At 40.8% G+C, this 20,777-nt stretch overlaps 2 protein-coding genes across 2 annotated transcripts; both read right to left on the bottom strand.

The window, feature by feature from the left end:
- Positions 1 to 11,717: 11,717 nt before the first annotated feature.
- Positions 11,718 to 13,501, bottom strand: rpz6 (rapunzel 6; the record flags this gene model as incomplete). Its single annotated transcript, XM_079228013.1, has 2 exons — positions 11,718 to 12,875; positions 13,008 to 13,501. 2 exons carry the CDS (start codon positions 13,499 to 13,501, stop codon positions 12,185 to 12,187), a joined length of 1,185 nt encoding a protein of 394 aa, XP_079084139.1. The 3' UTR covers positions 11,718 to 12,184.
- Positions 13,502 to 17,320: 3,819 nt separating this feature from the next.
- Positions 17,321 to 20,754, bottom strand: rpz (rapunzel). The gene is made up of 2 exons (XM_079227735.1): positions 20,684 to 20,754; positions 17,321 to 19,654 (listed from the first exon to the last, which is right to left on the bottom strand). The coding sequence occupies exon 2, from the start codon at positions 19,601 to 19,603 to the stop codon at positions 18,920 to 18,922; it is 684 nt and encodes a 227-aa protein (XP_079083861.1). The 5' UTR covers positions 19,604 to 19,654; positions 20,684 to 20,754; the 3' UTR covers positions 17,321 to 18,919.
- Between the last annotated feature and the right edge of the window lie 23 nt (positions 20,755 to 20,777).

The raw sequence follows: 20,777 nt of genomic DNA, 5'->3' as shown, positions 1-20,777 counted from the left end.
AAATGTTGACCTACTTGACTCTGATTCTGATAATTAGTGATGGAAAGCTATTGGCTGCTGGTTTCAAGCATTGCAAAGAGGGATGACATTATCCCTGCGAGGGCTGCGCTGAGTCCGTCACAGCGCCGCTCAGTGAAAGACGGTCTGTGTTTCCGAGGACACGCCATGACAGTCGGAGCTCACTCACGGCCTTTGTGCTTTATATAGCAGGCCGTGACACATGCGGCTCGATGCCCCTGTCAACTGTGCTCTTTTCTGGATCGGCGGGAGCAGGAAGAGGAGGGAAGGATGTCTGCTGCAAATTGATACTGGTCAGCCGGGCTGAGGAGGGTTAGGCGAGCACATCGGCCACCGCCTTGTTCCCGTGTCGTCCCTCTGTCAGATCTCACACTTGACTCGCTCATAACCATCAGAAAGTGGAGCGTGGACCTTTCGCAGGGACTCAACAGTATGTGGCGTGATGGGTGGCACAGGCTGATGCTGGTGAACACACACTGTAGAGGCCTGAGTGTGACGTCACCCAGCTGGAGGACCTCACTTGCTTTTATGGGTGTTGTGCTGTGTGTTTGTTCTCCAGACAAATGATGACTTTCTTTCATGTTGGCAAAGAAAATGGAAAATTTATGGAAAGGTTTTTACCTTTGTTGCTTGTGGTTTCAGACTCCCCAGGTGGAAACATGGGTGAAATATTTGAGATAATGACCGCCAGCTGAGGAAAGAGCTTGTGTGCGTCGAGCTGTTTTGTCTTGATTTACTCAGCATGCATCCACTCGGCTTGTTGGACAAGCTGAACTAATCTATTTCATGATGTTGTGCTTGAAGGTATTATGTCTGCTTTTGAATGCACTACTCTATCAAGATAGAGCTGGCTCTATTTCCAGCATCAGGAGCTTTGATTCCGACAATATCAGATATAATATAAAATATATGCACTATTTTTAAGAAATTCTGGATCTAAGTGTTGGACTTGAATTACTTGCTGATGTATTTTTTGGTCTATTTATGTTATTTTATGTAAAGGTCATGACTATTTTGTTTCATGACACTAAATCAAATGACAAAATACAGTAATACAGGTTGTGCTGTCTTTGTTGTTTGTGTCTGGAAGGCTGAAGAGATAAATTACTTCCTGGTCTGAGGAAGCTATTGGCCACATTTTATCTTTTTGACCTTAGCCAATGGCTAGTGTTTCCTCTTTGCCACAAGATGTCTCTTCAGCTTACAGGAAAAGCCCACAGTGCCTTATCCCATGGTAGAATACACACAGCATTTTCTAGAAAGGGCTGATGTTTGAAAATATCAATGGCACTAATTGAGACACAAAAGAAAGCATTTCTACATAAGATGACGTTTGTATCGTTGACTATCAAGTACTAAGAAAAGAAAGGCGCAGAGACTGCACAGAGGAAAGAAACCAAGATGCTCAGCCTGAAATACAAGACTTATTTTTGGCAGAGCTTTAAACAAAGCCGTAAAACAATGTTGATGACCTGCTCAGACCAGGATATAAAGCAAATTATTTAATAGTACAAACTGTATTTTGGTTGTCGGCACATTGTTATCCAAACCGGCTGAGTAAGCAATCAAGATACCACACAACAAAGAAAAGGGTGATGTGTGCTTGCAGACGTTAACTTTCCTTCCATCTATCCACACCTCCGTATTACACCAGTGTAAGTAAGTGTGTAGGATTTCTTCATAGATAGAAAGTCGTTTGTGGGAAAGACGGGATTTAAAACCCGTCATGCTGGATTTGACTCCCATGGGAAAAATAAATGTGGGCAGGATTGACGGGTCCTTTGAATACAGCTGAGCTGTACATATTATATTTGTTCTTTTGTGTAATTCATGCTTGATTGTGGGATATTGCCAGAGGCCCCAAACAGCAGACACAGAGTTGGCCCGTGCCCAGATCCTCACCTATTAACATTTCCCCTGAAACTGCATGCAGGAAAATCAGTGATGTGTTCACCAGGGTTTGATGAAACTAGAACGGAGGTAACCTGAAGAAGACTTGCTGCGTAAACAGTATTTAGTAAAATGATGAGATACATCAGTGCAGCATATAGATATCATTTCTAGGATCTCATAGCCAGCTTTCTGGAGGGATAAATATCTCTCCAACAAAACATCTAAATATTAAATATCTAGAGATATCTAAGAAGATAAATATCTCTCCAACAAAGTGTGTGTCTTTAAAGAGAAAGAGCAAAACCTTGGCTTCTTTTTCCTTTTTGAAGTTGTAAATATTTTATGAATGCATTTATGCTCTTACTGCCATGGCGGGAGATTAGATGAAGGTGAACATTGCAGCCATGTTAAATGCTTCAGTCTCTGACTTGATAACTCTTTAATGCAATATCAGCATCAAAACAATCCCAAAACATTTATACCGCCACATGAAGAATGATCTGTGGTATGACCCATTCACAACTGACATTACAATGCAATCTGAATGTAGAACATTATCCGGATAAAGGAATTGCAATTGCATTTGGAGGTGGTCAGTCTCACATTGTGATCAGATCTCAGTTAAGTGCAGGTGAAGACCACATTCTTGAGAAACAAAAAACACCTGACAAGATGAAAGGTGACCTAACTCCGCCTCTTCCTGCTATCTTAAACAATCCCAGTAAAAGCTACAAGTAGTTGAAGTGAGTGGCTGCGGTCGAATAGTCTTTTTTTGCTTCGTAAGGTTCGAGTGAGAAGACAATGAAGTTGCAGCCGTGATAAGAGCTGGTGCAATTCTCTAAATGCCAAGGAAAGGTACTTCAGTGCTTCCTTTCTTATCTCCTTTATCTCCTTGGGATACACTGGACCATCATTTACAAAAGAAAATTACATAAAGCCGTCCCTCAACATTTATAGCGATGCAAAAACATCCACTGTCACATGATTACAGAACCCTAGTGTAAATGCAGTCGGATTATCTGAACAGAGCTTCTCTTTTCCTAAATCTTTAGAATCTCTCCTTCACATCTTGCCTTGACCTCATGGCGTTTTCCACCGAGGTTCAGGAAAAGTGGCTGTTTGCAATGTTTGACCACCAGCAAATCTTCAAACAAAAAGTTATTTAAAAAAGACTTTGATTTACAACATGCCATGTATATTGATAGGTCAGCCAGAAACACCTACGATCCGTCATTATAATGCAGGCCCACTCCAGATAATACAAACATGTCTTAACCGCAGGTGCAAAGACCCATCGTTATCCAGATAATGTATCCAGATCCACATCACATGTTGATTTTTTTCTTCTTCCGGCTGTTCTTATTGGACTCGCCAGAGCCAATCATTTATTTCCATCTAGTTGGTTATCCGGGCCTCGACCGATCCGATATTGAAATCTGATCACAGACTACATGTTAATACCAGATGTAAATGGAGCCTTAAAGTTTAAATACACATTTGACAATATGGATGCCCAAATGTATTACAATTAATCCTGAGCAGAACGTGATTGTCTGCCCCAAAATGTCATGGCATCCATTCAATACAATAACATACTTTTACAAAAAAAACACAAATGTCAATGTGTAGAAAGGTTAGGGGATTCCTAAACCATTAAATTTAATCTGAGGATTCACAGAGCTGCAAGTGTGGGTAAAAATATGTGCATAGCACACACTCTTCATACTGAGACTAACATTTCAGCAATGTCAGTTCTTCGTTGCATCCACATTTGGCCATCAGGGTTTTTTGTGACGTGACATAACCCTGAACGGCAGCATATCCACTGTATTTGAGAAGGTCTGTAGTTTTGGTTTGAAGGTGGTATTTTCCTCTGAGTAATGTCGGCCTTCCCCCTCCCCTGTCCAGATGTTTCCAGGTCACAGAGAACATGACGTTTGGTGACATACTACGCCATTACTTGGTCTGAAGAAGTCAAAGGAGAGCAGGGACAGAGGGAAAGTGCTTCCTTAGTTCATTTCAAGGACGTTTTTCATGGAAAATAAAAGTGACAGAACTGCTATCAGTACCTCTTCGCTGACTTATCGCTATCAATTTACGATCTTGTGCTGTAACTTGAGCCATGGGTTTAAAGTCCTGAAAATGGCAACATGTTCCACTTGTAAATGATCAAAGAGGCATTTTTAGAGGGAATGATGTTAACATTATTAAAAGGTAATCTACCCCAAAAATAATTTGAGACAGAAACAGTTTTACAAACAACAGCTGACCATTTATCACTTTAACTGTTATCATTGTTAAATTTACAGTAATACGTTGCCACGTATCTCTTCCTCACCCTCTTTTTATTGAGTTGCTGTATACAGTTTGCTCATAATCCGTAACACAACTGAACTTTGACCAGTCTGAGTCACGCACCAACGATCTGTATGCGCAACACTTGACTCCAGCAGCGAAAGGCCGACCGCCCGCCTTGATACGAACCCAATCTGTCACTCACGCAGATCAATACAAACTCGGGTTGGATCTGAGGAAACAGATAAAGGTTCAGGGGCTGAGAGAATGCCATTTATTGATTGCAGGCAAATTCACCCCAAAGTCTATCTTTGCCCTTACACAAGTGAGTCAAAGCACCTTCAAGCTCATGTCTATTGGAAATCCAATTACTCTTCCTGGCAGACATTTTGTTTAATCATATTGTTGTACTCCTGATTTACCGAAAGCCTCCAAAAAATGGCCTCTAGTTTCCGCTTTATGCTGTACATAAATAATACAGAAGTTAAACTAATTCAATGTTCTCTATTATGTTAACTAACTACATGATCTATTATTTTAGATGGGTTTATGTCCACAATAAAAGCTGTGGCTCTAACATGCTCCTTTACGTGGAACAGTCAGTCATATCTACAGTTATTCACTGAGACAAGACATGTCATCATATCTATTGTTGCAGGTAAAGACTGCTGGAACAAAAAAAGAGAAACTGATGCTGGGGATAGAACATATTTTACATTGCAGATCAATACAGCAATTACGTCTGTAATTCACTAATGCTTTTGTGGACAGACAAATAAGCCTCGGGGACTATTTATATTCCTGCTTGGGGGGGAAACTCCCAGAACCTGAATGTTGAGGTCACACATCGCCATCCACCAGGCCTCCTCCTCAAATTATACCATTGCTTCTTTAGAAAACCACACTGTGTTAGTTACAGAGTGGACTCCTACACAAAAAAATATAATTAAAACAATCTGATGCAGTAGCTCATTGCTTTGACTAATCTCCTTTTCCGTTGACATCCACCCCAGATATCAGCTCTAACTCTGAACTGAATAAACATGTCACTACATTTCATCTTCTTTTCAGATGTGTTACAATGTGTTTCCAACAAAGAGTCCATCTGCTGCTACTATGACCATGGCTGCTATAAAAACAAGTTCTACTAAACAAGCATTGGCTCTGTTTGAACTGTTAGTGAGGGCCAAAGGTAAATAATGCAGTAAATACTGATAAGAAAATATGTAGGAATTATGGAAGATTTTAAATGCCAAAATGAAAACAAATCAAAGAAAAAGTTGATCACAATTTAATGAAAAATATTCATTAAATGACATTCATTCAGCCTTTTATCTTGAACTATTTAATGTATTATTTTTTGGTTTATTGTGACAAATAAAGTGAGGAGGTGCATTGCGTTACTGTGTTGGCCAGCAGAGGGCAGAACAGGCCTGCCGATAATAAATGCAAAGCGCTGTCTTTAGTTTTCATCTGGAGGTGTAAGACAGTTTTTTATTTTTAAGAGTGAGACGCATCATCGATGGCAAAATGAAAAAGCCAGTACCAACTGTCCATTCTTTGCTTTGGGCAGAGCATATCTGCTCGGACACCAGCTGGTCACAGATTTCACAATACAACAGTTTCCTCTGAGACGTCAGCTGGAGGCACACGATTATTGAATGTAAATTGAGTTACATTTGTGATTGACTGTCTGCAGTTTTAGGAGCTGGATTGTGCTTCAGGAGGCTGTGTAGACAGACACTTGGAGGGTTCTTAAGAGGATTCTCAGGAAGTGTTGATGGTATAGCTAACTAGTGTTAGTTGACTAGCTAGCATTCGCTTACAGTAAACAGCTGGATGAATGGAAGAGAATAAAAGTAAAGGTATACGATTTTTTTTAAACAGCATTATTGACAGTACGGCATCACTGTTAGGGTAAGTTTGAGTTCAAAGCTGGGTCGGTATCAAAGTCCTGCGCTTTGTGCACCCAGACTCCACCCTTATGCCTTTTGTGTCCTGGAAAAATGCAGCCCTTCCTCCACTAGAAAACTATGTTGCCTCTGTTTAGTTTTTTTTAAATAGAGTTCAGACTCTGGGGGGGCACTGTTAGTATTTGCCTCGAGCCCTTAAATCCTGAAGTCCGTCCCTGCATCTGATTCTCTGTATTTGTTGATGTTCTCATGAGGATTTGATTCAGATCGGGAAGGATTAACCCACTGAAAGCAATGACTATCTGTGACGTGGCATTTCCTGGTTCTCCTCTTTCATTTCCTCTTTCTCACGCTTTTACCTCTCCCTCCATAGGGGTCTTGATCCACAACTTCACCTCTCCCATTTAGTGTTGCACAACCAGACTCACCTAGTTTCTGTTACTCATGAAACCAAAGAAAGTAGGGGTTTTCTCACCCAGTAAAGTGTCTTTTAAATTATGGAAAACATTCCTGCAAAATAACTTAAAACATTCTCAAAATCAGTCAGTCTGGCAATTTTTTTTTATTATTACCAGATTAGTAACATATGCGAAGTGCTGTTTCCGAACATAGAGGAGTGGTTTGGCTTTTGTTGAGGTTGTTACCTCATCTGCTCATCTGCTCAACTAAGAATGACAGAATGACAGAAGACAGGTAAAGAGCAGCAGGACTACAAATGAGGAGCGACAGATGGGCTTGCGGCAGAAGAGTGAAGGTCATGGTGAACAAAAACACAGATTAATATTCAGAGATTCTCCAGAGGAATCTGAGGAGGTTACACTACAACAGCACTGGGGGTTCGAGTGAGACAACATGGGGCCTTGAAGAGGGAGCGCAGACAGCGATGGCATCAGAGGAGAAAGGGAAGAGTTGGAAAACATGAGGGAAATTTTGAGGCGCTACAGATGGCCAAAACACGTGTTTCCCACCCAGTGGATTTCCACTTAAAAAAAGCTTTACTGACAAATGGATTCCCCAGATATTCCACTCACAATCAACGCGACGGTCCTCTTTATGTACAGCAGGTACAACTGCTGTTAATACTGAAAGCTGCAACATTGTATCGCTGCATTTCCTCACTTTGAATATGATTCAAACATATATTAACATTTGTGTTACCTTCTCCAATGACGACATGTTTGCTGCAGACCAACAATATGGTGACACAACTTTACAAACAGTAATGCTATATGTCACGTTGAAGGTGACAGTGGTGGAAGAAGTACTCGATTATTTTACATCTGTAAAAGTAATTATACCACAATGTAAAAAATAATAATAATAATGTCACAAGTAAAAGATACTGTAACGGTTTCATTACCAAAAATAACTCCTTGTTTAGGTTAATTGAGTTCTTATATCCAGACTTTTTAAACTAATCTTCCATCCAGTCATCACATTGGAGCATTTATTAATTCACCCACACCAAGTCACCCTTTATTAGCTCCAGTTTGTTTTGTTGTTGTATCTAGACAACCAGTCATGTGTTGGACTTCCATGTTGGTGCCAGATGTGGTCTCTAGGACATTTGCATGAAATAACTCTAAAACTAAGGTCAACAAAATCACATGTCTTTTGTGTCTAAAGCAGTCAGCCAGCTTCTGGGCTCGGACAAGCAGCCGGTGTGTCACTGAACAAATGTTTTAATGCTTTTTATCGGATTAGAACACTCAAAGAGCAGCCGGCTGGTCGATGCTCCACTCGGACTGATGGGTAATAGCATTGTCCTGTGTGGGCCTGCGGATTGGCAGACAGCAGTGGACAGAGCTATCCTACCATTGATCGACTCTCCTCCAGGGCCACTCTGATGCTAGCTTCCATCCAGTGTTTCATTTGTTTATGAAATATTGATATTGGCTTTCTATCTCCTCTTGGAGATGAGGAGAGTCAGCTTGATGGAAAGGACAGCGTTTAGAGATGCTGAATAAAGGTTTTATGAACTGAAAGTGGTTTTTCTTTTTTTTTCTTGGGGGGGGGGTCATACAAGTTTATTATTTCCAGAATTACATCAGAAAGGCTTTTTCTTTTTGTGCAAACACATCCAAAAGTACAAGATGAGCAAACCTTGTTGACTGCTTCCTGGTAAAAAGGTCAAAATCTGTGATCAATAGGCTCATGTGACAATGTGACCTTTTGCACTTTAATGGCATAGAAGTTCTATAGTAAATTAATTAAGAAAAAACATGAAATCATCCAAAAAAAACATTGCAGACTTTCATATTTCTTTCATATTTCTTATTAATATTGCTTTAAAATTATTTTTGAAATATATAGGGGGATTCTACAACTGTCAATCAATAAGGCCCATGCAACATAATTTATCTCTCATCTTTGGTTTTGTTAAAAACTTGATTGCCCTAAGATCTGAATGTTGATAGCGCCCTCTGTCTGCCAGCTACCTCTGGTACCACTCCCTCAACAGATCTCCCTCTGTCGTCCAGAAAACCTTTCTTTAACCTTCCTTTCACCACAAAACCAGATAGCTCTGGCTCCTGCGCCGCGGGACGGATGCAGTCGATCTTGTCAGTAAACAGATGCTTCAGTCTGCCCATAACGACAGTCAGGATTGACGGGCTACCACAGCCAAAGCCTTTTACGCAGGGGAAGAGCTTCTCGGATCAATAGTTGTTGCCTCGGCAAAGCCCACACAACCACTAATGAATCCTGTGGCTTACAGTACAGGCCGCCGCAGCCGCTCTTTATCTCCGCACAGAAGAAAAACCTCGGAAATACTTAATGCTCCTGGTAATAATGTGGAAATTAGCATCCAAATGCATCCACCATATTGGATTAGCAGATAAAAATGAAGAGATTCGGATGAATTTAATTTAAATAAACCGTGCATGTAGGCTATCACAGGCCTGCTGTTTAGACACCAGCAAGTTTCCAGTTTTGTTCGTCGTGTTGCAACATTTTAGTGTTCTGTTCTCTCGGACTGGTTCAGTGGTGTTTGTAGACTGCGCGTGTTGTCTGGCACACCCGTCTCGCTGTCTGTTCCACATTATCTGTTATTTCAGCGTGGGATTTAGGTACTGATATATCAAAGCGTGTTAGTCACCTGTCTGGGATTTCTCATTATGAAAAGGCTGTGTGCCAACGAGGTAACAGGTGCAGTGTTGTGTGTTGCAGTCCAGAAGTATTTGGACAGTGACGCATTTTCCTTTGTTTTAGTTTTGTACTCAAACATATTTGATTGAGAATGTAATGAAGATGAAGGTCAAATGCTGAGTTTTAGAAATCTTTTTTTTATGACATTCACATCAGAATTCAACTGAGTACCATTTTTTTTTAAACAGTTCCCTCATGTTTTTGACAATGCAGAAGGTCAATAAACTCCTTCAAATTAAAGGAATAGTTTACCATTTTGAGGACTTCTCTTTCAGAGTTAGCCCAGAAGATTGATGCCCCTATATCTATATTAAAGGCAGAGATGGAGTCAGTAAATTATTAAGCTTAGCATAAAGACAGCAAGCAGTGGAAAACAGATATAGCCTGGCTGCATGCATTGTTAATAAATACACCTACCAACACTGCTAAAGCTCACTAATAAAGGAATAGTTTGTCATGTTCATCAACACGCTTGTTTACTTCCATATTGAGAGTTAGAAAGCTGATGGTTGATACCTCATGTCTGCACGCTAAAGATTAAGCTAACATTAGGGTTAGCTTAGTTTAAAGACTGTAAATCCACCAAAAGGTGATAAAATATGTAAACCAACATTTGTTTTTATTCAATACATGTCATTTGTTTAGTATTTACAGAAATTGAAGCGTAAAAATTACAGTTTACAAGGGGTTTGCGCCTATTTCTTTGCTGAGAAACAGCGATTTGTTGTTTCACACATTGTTTTTGTCCAAAATAAACAAACTACAAACATCACGTAAATATAATGAGCTTTAGAGGTGATTGAAAGCCTAATTTTGAACCAGAGCCAATCTATCATTCAAAAATCTAATTCATAACATTGATTTAAAATTGGTTATATCCACGAATTGTATCATCCTAACCACCTCATCCTCCCAGCTGCTATTTTCCACTGCAGACACAGAAACTTCAGATGGTCAGTGCATTTCCTCCTGCACTGCGCTGTATAATACACATGGCACTTGATGGAGTCTGACAGGATGGATTTACGAGCAGCTAAAGACCTCCCAGATCCACTGAGATATGAAATGATGGCCGTCTCCACCCGCTCTGCACCTACACCAGGCCAGCTTTATGACTGACACCATTCTGCTAAGCCAAGCACTTTGCAGCTCGTCTGCAGGATATTAGCTTCGCCAAAGGTTATTCATAGACTATCAAACCAGAGCTGCGGTCAGGAAATGCTGACTTATGTGCAAAATATCAATTAAATTAGTCGGAGTGCCTGTTGCTGAGGGTGCACTACCTTGTTTTAATGGGCCAAGACGCTAACAGTGATGCGTAAATCACATTTGTACAAGGAAAAAAAGAGGCAGATATTAGATTATACTTGTTTACACATCCATTACCTATTTGTATTTGGTCAATACTTGTCTGAAAGCACAACACATTTGTTGAACATTGATCATGCACTGATTTTATTCAAAGTATTTGGTTTGAACATAGAAGTTGATGTGATTTAAGTAATAATACATGACATTTTGATATGACTAAATGTTCATTTATGTCATTGATCGGCATAACACAGTGGATTTCAACCTACACAGTACATAAAAGTGTATGTGTGTTGTAACAGGGTTTTCTTCCATGGGGAAAAAATATGGATGCACATGGACTGAACTTATTTTACGCATTTGGCAACAGAAAAAAAGCAGTGGTTTGTTTGAAATCAGCAAAAAAAGAAGTGTTTAGTATGAGCAGGATATCATAAAAAGCTAAGAAAAATCATATACATGTATAATCTTGAAAATAAATCTTCACTTAAGACTGGGAAGTGCAAAACCGCACAGCAGTCAGTGTTTAACAACAAACGTTACAAAAATATAAAACAAGAATCACAAATGAAATATCTTGCAGACGAAATCCCTTCTCATCAATTTCATAAATAGGCACAGCACTGGTGAGCAGTGAGGTTCAGTTGCTTTGGTTCGAGGGGATTGAATGTGTTTAGAACACAAGGCACATAGTCGCCTCTCCAGTGCCAAACTCCAAGCCTCTTGTTGGTTCACGCCTGAAGAGGTAACCTCTGTCCCCCCGTCAGAGTTATGTAGGCCAGCCTGCTGAGCAGAGACAAAATGGGAGTGCAGCTCAGTAGATGCAGCCTCAGCAAAACCATCTCTTCAGAGCTGCATAGGTGCAGAAGCCATTTCTCACGGGAGACTGATTATTACTGTATGAAGCTGCGGTAAAAGCACAGACACTTCTCATTAGTATAGACAGTAGTGTTTGTGTAAAATGGAGTTAGTTACGAATACATTACAAACAAATGCAGATCGCCACAGTTATGCAAGCAGTTGATTTTAAAAAAAGCGACAACATTAAATACATTTACATCATAACTTTATAGAAAATTGACAGAACATAGAAAGCTAATAAAAGTGCATTTGTGATTTAATTATTTTAACTGTCTATCTGAAATACTTTTGATGCACCGATCTGACTTTTTCTCTCCTGACATCAACATTACTTCTTCTTAACTGTAAGTGGAATATGAGTTATAAATGCACAAAGTTAGGAGTAGTGCACCCTGCTGTAAGAACGCCATCTGGCTGACTGAAGTGAATAATAACTGCTGTCACATTTTGATGAATACGACAATATTTTGCACATTGGATTGTCAGAATGAAGGTGGGTATTAATGTGGATTGGTTACATGTGGTCGGTACTCGGTTCTCTTCACGCGGTCCATATCGGTGCAGACACCCATCAGGCGTATCGGATCAGTGCATCCTTAGAATAATGGATCTCAGAAACTAATTTAAGGTAAACTTACATGCGGATATCCTCAGCTCACTCTTGTAGATGGACAAACGACACAAGTATCTCAACCTAAATACACCCTTCTGCTGTGAAATCCTAAGAGGTTAAACACGAGTCAGCTTTACTCCGAGTGCACACACACTGCCACATTCTTGTGCCTCTCCCAGTAGTGGCAGTCTTCAGGAAAGCTCCACGCAGCTGCAGACTCCTTGTGGCGACTGACGGCGTGGACAACAAACCCGCACAGCTGCTTCTCCAACACCTCCACCACCGCCGGGGCGTTTCCCTTCTTACCCTGGCCCTCCATTACCTGCCGGATGCAGTCGCGAGGCACCGGCTTGGGTTTGGCACTGTACGACACCACCAGGTTGATGTTGTTCACCTGAAGCACCTCGAACCAGTTCTGTCCCGCCACGTGGTGAAAGTGCTCCCCTGCTCGCCAGTTCCGGTAGGTGCTCCCTGAATGATTGATCAGCCGCACTGACCAGCTGACCCAATCGTACTTTTTCACCAAGAACTCAAGCAGCTGCTGAGTCGTATCTTGCATGCTCTCTTCTTCCTTTTCTTGCAGGAGGTGTTGAGCGTCTAGTTTTGCTTGCTCCGGGAAGGCGGCGACACAGGACTCGATGGTTGTCTTCATCCTGGACTCTACTTCTTCAATCTTGCTGCTCCACTCTTGGATTTTGTCATCTTCTTCCTCTTGGCCCCGGGTTAATGCACAGTGGCCCAGCAGAGCAATCAGACCCAAACAGAGGAGCTCCTTCATCCGGACACAGAAATCTTCCAGGAGACGCCGGTTCCTCACTACGTACCTGCAAAACACAGGACCCATTGACATTCATGATGAAGTTTATCTTTTGCTCCAATCCAGCGAAAACTTCAGTTATGACTGTGTGAGAAGCATGCATATAACAGCATGGCGGCTACAAAGATACAGAACTTACCTTTCAACCAACTCTAGAACTGACTCTCCAAAGCTGTTCGTCCCCATCAGAGCATCGTGCAGCACAAACAGGTTCTTCTCCCCTCCGGTTTTGGCAAAGTGCTCCACAAAAAGTCTGGTCTTCACCTTTTTGAACTGCGGTTTTGCCTCCAAGATGTCCATATACTTCCGAAACTGGTTCCGAATGTTCTCCTCCACTGAGAAGTACTGGGAGTCCAGTCTCCCCTTCTTGATCTCGCAGTCGATGTCTTCCAGTTGGGTGGAGAGCACGTCAAGCTTGTTCCTCACCACCAGGAACTGCTCTTTGACGTAGAAGACCTCTTTGCTGTGCACATTGACTAAGGCCAAGCGAAGAATCGGGGCCGCGGCCTCACAGAGGGGGAAGAGCTCGCCCACAGCGCTCGCCAACACCTCGGCCCCCTTCTCAAACATGTCCATCACGGCCTCGATGGACTCCTTCTTCTGGGCCACAACCCTCTCCAATGAAGTGGTCATGTTCGGAGACTCAAGGTCAAAAATCTATTGTCAGAAATAAACATTAGGGAGAATGATATGAAGCGAACAGAAATGTGATAAAAACAAACAAGAGAAAACTACATTTGGGTAGCAGAGTAACTTACCATTACCAAATTGAATTGAACCTAAATGCTTTTTAAAGAATCTGGGTCTTTGTTCTTGATCATGAATAGGAGACTTTTCAAAAAAGCACACACTGGTATTAACACAAAGACGCTTCCTCCTTGAAGGTTATAACATACATTGGTGAATGGTTATCTAAATATTCCAGAGCTGAAAGAATTCGTCCATCAATTGTTTGATAAATTCTTCAAGCATAAATGCCAAACATTTGGCCTGTTGCTTCTCCAATTTTAGGATTTGCTGCTTTTCTTTGTCTTTTGTGATGACATGATTAGTGTTGGTCGGACAAAACAAGACATTTGAAACTGACAAACTTATGAGCATTTTTTACTATTTTTGACATTTTTATTGAAAAAAAGAAGAAACTAATCCATAATGAAAATAATAATTAGTTGCAGCCCGAGAATACTTCTATTAAGACAGACAAATGACAAAATCTCTGTTTTTGTTATTTCAGGAGATACATGTGAAGGTTAATATGGGCATCAGTCTTGAATGCAGGATTAAAAAAAAGATAAATTGACCCTGCTTTGACATGGCGCAGAAGGTAATGATGTCATATACAAAATGGGGGGGCTGAGATAACTTAGATGAGAAAATGACACAGATACCCTTGGGTCTGTGCATGACTCATTTCAGAGCAGAAACGAACAGACCAGACCAAGGCCAAACAGGTTTGAAAAACCCTCATTCTCCCTTACAACCAGATCAATGACCTCTGCTCTGTTTTGTCGGTGGATGGAGTCCAACTGCGTCACCTGACTCCTCGACAAATTAACATCGACATTAATTTGGCTTATCTGAAAAAGGCTATTTCTATATTTAGATTGAAGACATGACAATTGAAGAAACAACTGAAAATCAATTAATAAAAAAAAGACATGCAAGTGCATATGCCTGAAATATCCTTTAAATAAAAAAAGGTTTGTCATGTGAACAAGCTGCACCTTGTTCTGCCATGCGCACCCAAAAGAAATGCGCAACGAGAGGCTTTTACGCACACATCCCCTGAGCATCAGACACACCCTGCAGCATATTTACCCCCTCTGACGGGAGATAAGAACATTCATCACATTCCTATATTACCAATGATGTTTTTCTGTACCTGAGTGAAATCAATCTGCTGGTCCTTCTCGCTTGATGAGCTCCAACAGTTGCAAACCAGTTTTTTTGTTATTCCTGTAAGTTTGAGGATTTTCCCACGGTTCTCTCTTCTGGTGTGGAGCTGAGGAGGGGTCCAAAAGCAGGATCCAGAGAGGGGGAAGAAATGCGCACTTAATATCTGCAAAGGAGAGAGAGAGAGAGAGAGAGAGAGAGAGAGAGAGAGAGAGAGAGAGAGAGAGACAGACTACAAGAAGTGACATATGTGGTCGCTTCCATTTTCTTATCAGTCTTCGCATCAACATGAAAGGACGATTCAGTCTCTTCTCAACACAACGGGGCTGAATTTAATTTGCTGTTTATCAGTTTCAACATATCTTCGACGGATTTTAATCTGCGAGGTCTCTTGCGCACTTGGTGCAAATGTCTCATCACCATCATGCGATTGAGCTGCTATTGAAGGATCCAGACTTGAGGTAAGACGACTGGGAAACTCATTTGTTTTGTATTTCTAGTGTTTGAGGTCGATAAATTGATAAATAATCATTAAATAAATATTCAATCACAAATGAATATGCTGTACATAATAGGTGGTGTGACATAAATACATCCTAAGCGTGTGGATTTGTAAAAAGACTCACAATCTGTTAAATCAAATTATAAGGATATAAATGTGCAGGGAGCGAGCCAATTTGTCAACCACAAAGCGTTTATTTATAACTATATGAGCGCCACCTCTCTCCACTCAGAATGGTCACAAATAGATCAGAATAAAACATGCTTATACAATCAAAATGAAAAACGAATTATGTTGTTTTTTTCTTTATCACTCGGAGGACTTTACAGTGAAATGAAACCTCGCATCTCCTTCATCTGTGCGCACACGACGCGCCCTGCCCGTCCAGCCGAACCTCCCTCACAAAAAATAAATCATTACGCAAATAATTTCTCCTCCAAACCACGAAGAGCTTCACCTCACGTAGGCTATGAAGCCTCCTCTTCGTTTAATGCCAAATACTTTTATCTGAATTTCTGAAGAAGTACACGTTCATTATCCTCAGGTGGAAAATGGATTCTCTGAAACGAGCTCCTGTCACGGAGAGAAACATGAGCTCCATCACATGACAGACGACGCGCGTCTGCGGCTCAAAGACACTCATCGTTCCTCCGCGGAGCAGGTAAGAAACTCAATTTGCTGTTTCTCAGTAATCTGCATTTCAAACGCCTGCAGTTCACATTTTCCTGTTTGGGTTCCCCAACTCTGAGCTGTGAGTCAAACCTGTTCAGCTGGAAAACGATGCATGAGGGCCATACCAGAGGTATTGGCGCAGGCCATGTGACCATTTAACTTCCCTTGAGGTGCATTCTTCTATCGTTTGATCCTAATAATAATTTGGATTGCCTTCGCGCAGGTCATGTAGCAAATCAGTTGGAGCACAAAGGAGGAAGTTATTAGCTCGTCCGTTTAGATGTGACGCTTCAATCCCGTTGGCCCTCAGGGAGTTCAGTGAAAACAGGTGTAGTGATGAAGCAAGTGAAGTATTCACGCCCTCTTGCGTACAAATCACTAAATTGCACATTTTTGACTTTCCCCTTGCACTGGCCATTCAATAATGTTTTCTAAAAATAAAATAACAATCTCTCATATTTCAAATATTCCAAACAGGCAAAATTTGGGCCAAATACAATTGTATAAGAACCTTAAAATATAGACAACATAAATGATATATAATTAAAAAACACAAGGCCTTATTTTGAATATTGTACTACCCTATACATTAAAAAGAAGTGTTTAATTAAGTAGGAACTAAATAAACATGACTTTGTCAAACTGTGGAGAAAAGTTACCTGCTTGTTTCATGTGTGTTTTATATTCTAGATTAAGATGCTTCCAACACAAATATTTGGCTGTGAATTAGATTTGCTCTGATATTATTGAACAAATATCTGAATAATCCAACAACAAACATTGCATCGCATAGTTTAAAACCAAAAAATGATTTCAAAAAGCAAAACCTGCCATGAAACTGTTATAGTTTTCGCTTGTTTTTCTGTTTCTCAAATGAGTGTGATTTAACATGTGTTCCTGTTTGGCAGTAGAAGGCGCTTGTTTGACTGAGTTAGAAAGCACATTTCATTCCAACAGACTCACTAAAGAAATTGTTTGTTTTGTACATAGCAATAAAAAACACACACACGGTATATATGTTCTACTTGCAATGTATTATTTTGTGCTTTCATGGTGTTTTCAAGATTATTCAATAGAAATGTGAGCTAAATACACTATAGGGGCCAACAGTATGTACATAGACAACCAAACCATATTCCCATACACAATAGTTCACCATTTCATTTCTAAACCATCTGCCGGTACAAACGCCTCCATTCTTATTATGAAGGCTTGCAACAAGATTTTGGATCTGCTCCCATTTAGCCACAAGAGCATGAGTGAGGTCAGACTGGCTCCCAGTTGGCGGTCCAGCTCGTCCCGGAGGTGCTGGATGCGATTTAGGTCAGGTCTCTGTGCAGGCCAGTCAAACGCTTTAATAATGGTCTACTTCATATCAGTTTAATTCACTCACCTTTATTTATAGTGGTACATATACAACCAGGCATCAAAGATTCATAAAAAAGGCAACATGTTCACATATGGCATTTCACATAAAGCTATATAATATTCTTCTAAATCGACAGCATTTAGACTGTTTATGTAGCGTAAATTCAATCTGTTGTAACAATAACAGATATGGCTCAATGCCACAGAACCATAAAGCAGTTTTGAACAGTTATATGTTGAACGAATGAAACTAAAACAGGCTAGACATGTGTGAAATATAAAAAAAGAAATAGAAACCAATAGATTGGAAAGCCATTAATGACCATCAAATATTGTTTAGTGATCACGTGTTTAGTTGACTGTTCTAATTTACAACTTTGCTGACTGAATGGGCCTGAGGCAGCGAGCTAAACCCACCTGGTACGACTGAGACCAGTTTGCTAAAAAAAAAAAGAGACATTTACAAAAAATAGTTTGAAATCTGTAGTGTAGAGACCATTCAAAACACAATGCCTTATACAATCATATAGTTAAATGATTAAGACAAAAAGAAAGTGAAAAAGCGTTTACCTTAATGCTCAGACTTAACTGTAATAAAAAAAAGCTATTTTCAAGGCTCTTACCGGCCATACACCAAATAAACCCATTGATAATTGCACATGTAATCGAAAATAAAGTTACGAGTGGTAGGATTCATTCAGGGACATTATAACTTCCTATAATACAACATTTAGAAAGTCAAACGCCTCAGTTGTGGATCAACATAAAACCCTTGCAGGTAGTGAAAATAGAAGCACACATCTTCATTTGTTTAATTTGACCTCACATTTGACCTAGTGTATCCTCCTGTGATGACGTGTTTTGCCATGTAGTGTTAAAACAAATCAGATTGTCTGTGTGCCGTTAGTGTTTAGAATTAACCGCAAACGTTAAAGCACTAAAGGTTGAGAAAAATAAAGAACTCTGTACAGCAGCATCAGAAATTAGTGTGAAATTACATTAAATTTTTCCACAGCAACAAGTATGCATAGTGTATCATGAACGCCATGCACAACACATATACAATGTATGTGACATATTTTGCACATGGCAGTATGATGATGATGATTATATTACGTCTGTAGTTACATTCATAGCTACGGAAACTTTGGGATGTGTGTTACTTATTTTGGTTTGCTTATTTATATTATAGATTAGTTATAACTTAAATCACTCTGTTAGCAAACAAAGGATGTCTTATAGCAGTTATAATGTCAATAAGTCAAAACATTTGTTTAATTAATGAGGCCCTCTAGTGGAGATATACCAGTATGACAGCAGCTTAAGCTTGTTTCTCGTTCCTCTTAAAAACAGTTGCCTCTCATGTGGAAGTTGTATCCATTCCAACTGATTATCTTGTAGTGTAATGTACTAATTTACTTGACTTTGTATGAAGTTTGGAGAAATAGTGTATGGATAAGAATGATACATGTTGCTCCTCATCATCACTGATGTTTAGGGGAGAACAAGCTGCGAGGGAGCAGTAACAGAGGGAATGTGGACATGTGAGTCCGGACTATGAAGGAAAAGCAGCAGAGGAGGAAAAGAACGCTCTTCGTTAGGCTTCTTCTTCTTCTTCATTTGCACCTGGAAAGCGCATCCTGCATCTTCACCTGCACATGCTCCATCTTCTCGGCCCACTCCTCGCTCAGGCCCTCCTCGTCGTCGCCGATGACGGTGGCGTATCCCATGAGGGCGATGAGGCCGATGCAGAACAGGTAGGTGAGGCGCGTGCAGAGTCGGTCCATCGTGAGGCGGTCGCCTTGCGAGTGCTTCAGGTACACCTCCAGGATTGGTCTGCTGAAGAGCTTCGGCTTGCCCACCACGCCGTCGTAGAGCGTGTGCAGGTTCTGGTCCCCCATGTCGTTGGAATAGCTCTCCTCGAAGTCGTCCTTCTTGCGCTCGCAGTGCTCTGGCCGCGCCTCCACCATCTCCATGAACTTTCTGAACTGATTCTTCAGGTTTTCCTCCACGCGGCAGTACTGCCCATCCAGCGTCTCTTTCTTGATCTGCACCAGCGTGTTGCGGTTCTTCTGCGAGAGCTCGTCCAGCGCCAGGTGGATTGAGCCGAACTTGCTCTTCAGAGTGCGTATGTCCTCGTCGTCGACGTGATGCAGCACCACCCGGATCAGGGAGCCGGCCACGCCAAAAATGGGGTTAACCACAGCTGCTGCCGAGGAGATGGCGGCCACACAGTGGAGGACTTTGACCAGGCCCTGCTTCAGCTTGGCCCGGTCCTCAAGGATCTCCTCTTCCATCATTTTGTTCGGGGTGGGGCAGATGTTGAGCTCACCGTGTGCAGATGTTGCCGTCTGTGACAAAGAAAGATCATAGTTTGTTATAGTTGATGGTCTTTAGGATTCTGCAGACACATCTGTTTGTTCATGGGACAGTTTCAAGTGTAGCATTAAACGGGCATTGCACCAATTTTACACATTAAGTTCCGCTTTTGTGTCGGTGGAGGGAGCTTTAATTATGGGGAATATACAGACAATGTGTTAGACTTCTGATGAATTAATTGTAATTAGCTGCTGGGGTAGTAACCTGGAAAGTGTTTGCCAACAAGGATGAACTACATGATATCAAAGCCATGTTGTTTTTAACCTCAGTAATAATACTCCAAAGGGATGTATTGTATATTATAATAACAGTTGAAACAAGTGGCTGATTAATCTCCAAGCAATGAAGCTTGAACATTTTTAAATGTATTGAATTAACTCAAAAAAGAAAAAAAAGGCCACACATTCACGGCCTCCAGCCGTTCAAATTGCATTTTTTTTTTTTGATATACATGGTATAAAATTAGCAATTTGTTATATTGTTTGATGAAAAAAAGCAATTGAAGGCACTGACTTAGCCTCTGTGAAATTATAATGGGCTATTTTATGACATTGTATGACCAAAAAAATGACTAAAAAAAGTCAAAGGGCAGATAGACATTGTAATAAACAGTTATGAGATTTCACTTATAAATCCATGTGCAGAAATTTGACAGTCGTGAAAAAGGGATAAACTGTCCATTGTTCTGGTGTCCAGGCTCAGCTTGACCAATAGTTTCACAGCTATAAATCAGCTGAGGCTACTTCTCAGTCGCTCGATGAATCTGCTTGAAGACTGCATGCAAAACTGATCGAATAGAAACAATAACATCGGACTGGCGCTCTTTACAGAGACACTTTTATTCAGTTAAGCTCTACGGAAGCTTATCACTGATTATTTCAGTCCCTCTCAGCCTGACATGTCTTCTGACAGCCAGTTTCACAGCAGCTTCACAGAAAGTCTCAACATGAAAATAAATAAGTCTGCAGTTTAACTGTTGTAGAAGACTTGTGGCTTCTTACATCGAATCTCTTGTCTTCTTCAGGAGCCTCGCCCTGAAGTTGTTGTAGTGAGAAAGGGACTCTGGTCCTGATCAGGATGATTCCTGAAACAAGA

Source organism: Taurulus bubalis, assembly GCF_910589615.1.
Source record: "Taurulus bubalis genome assembly, chromosome: 12".
NCBI classification, from domain to species: Eukaryota; Metazoa; Chordata; class Actinopteri; order Perciformes; family Cottidae; genus Taurulus; species Taurulus bubalis.
The sequence above is the reverse complement of the archived record's forward strand: the minus strand, read 5'-3'. Positions and strand labels throughout refer to the sequence as shown.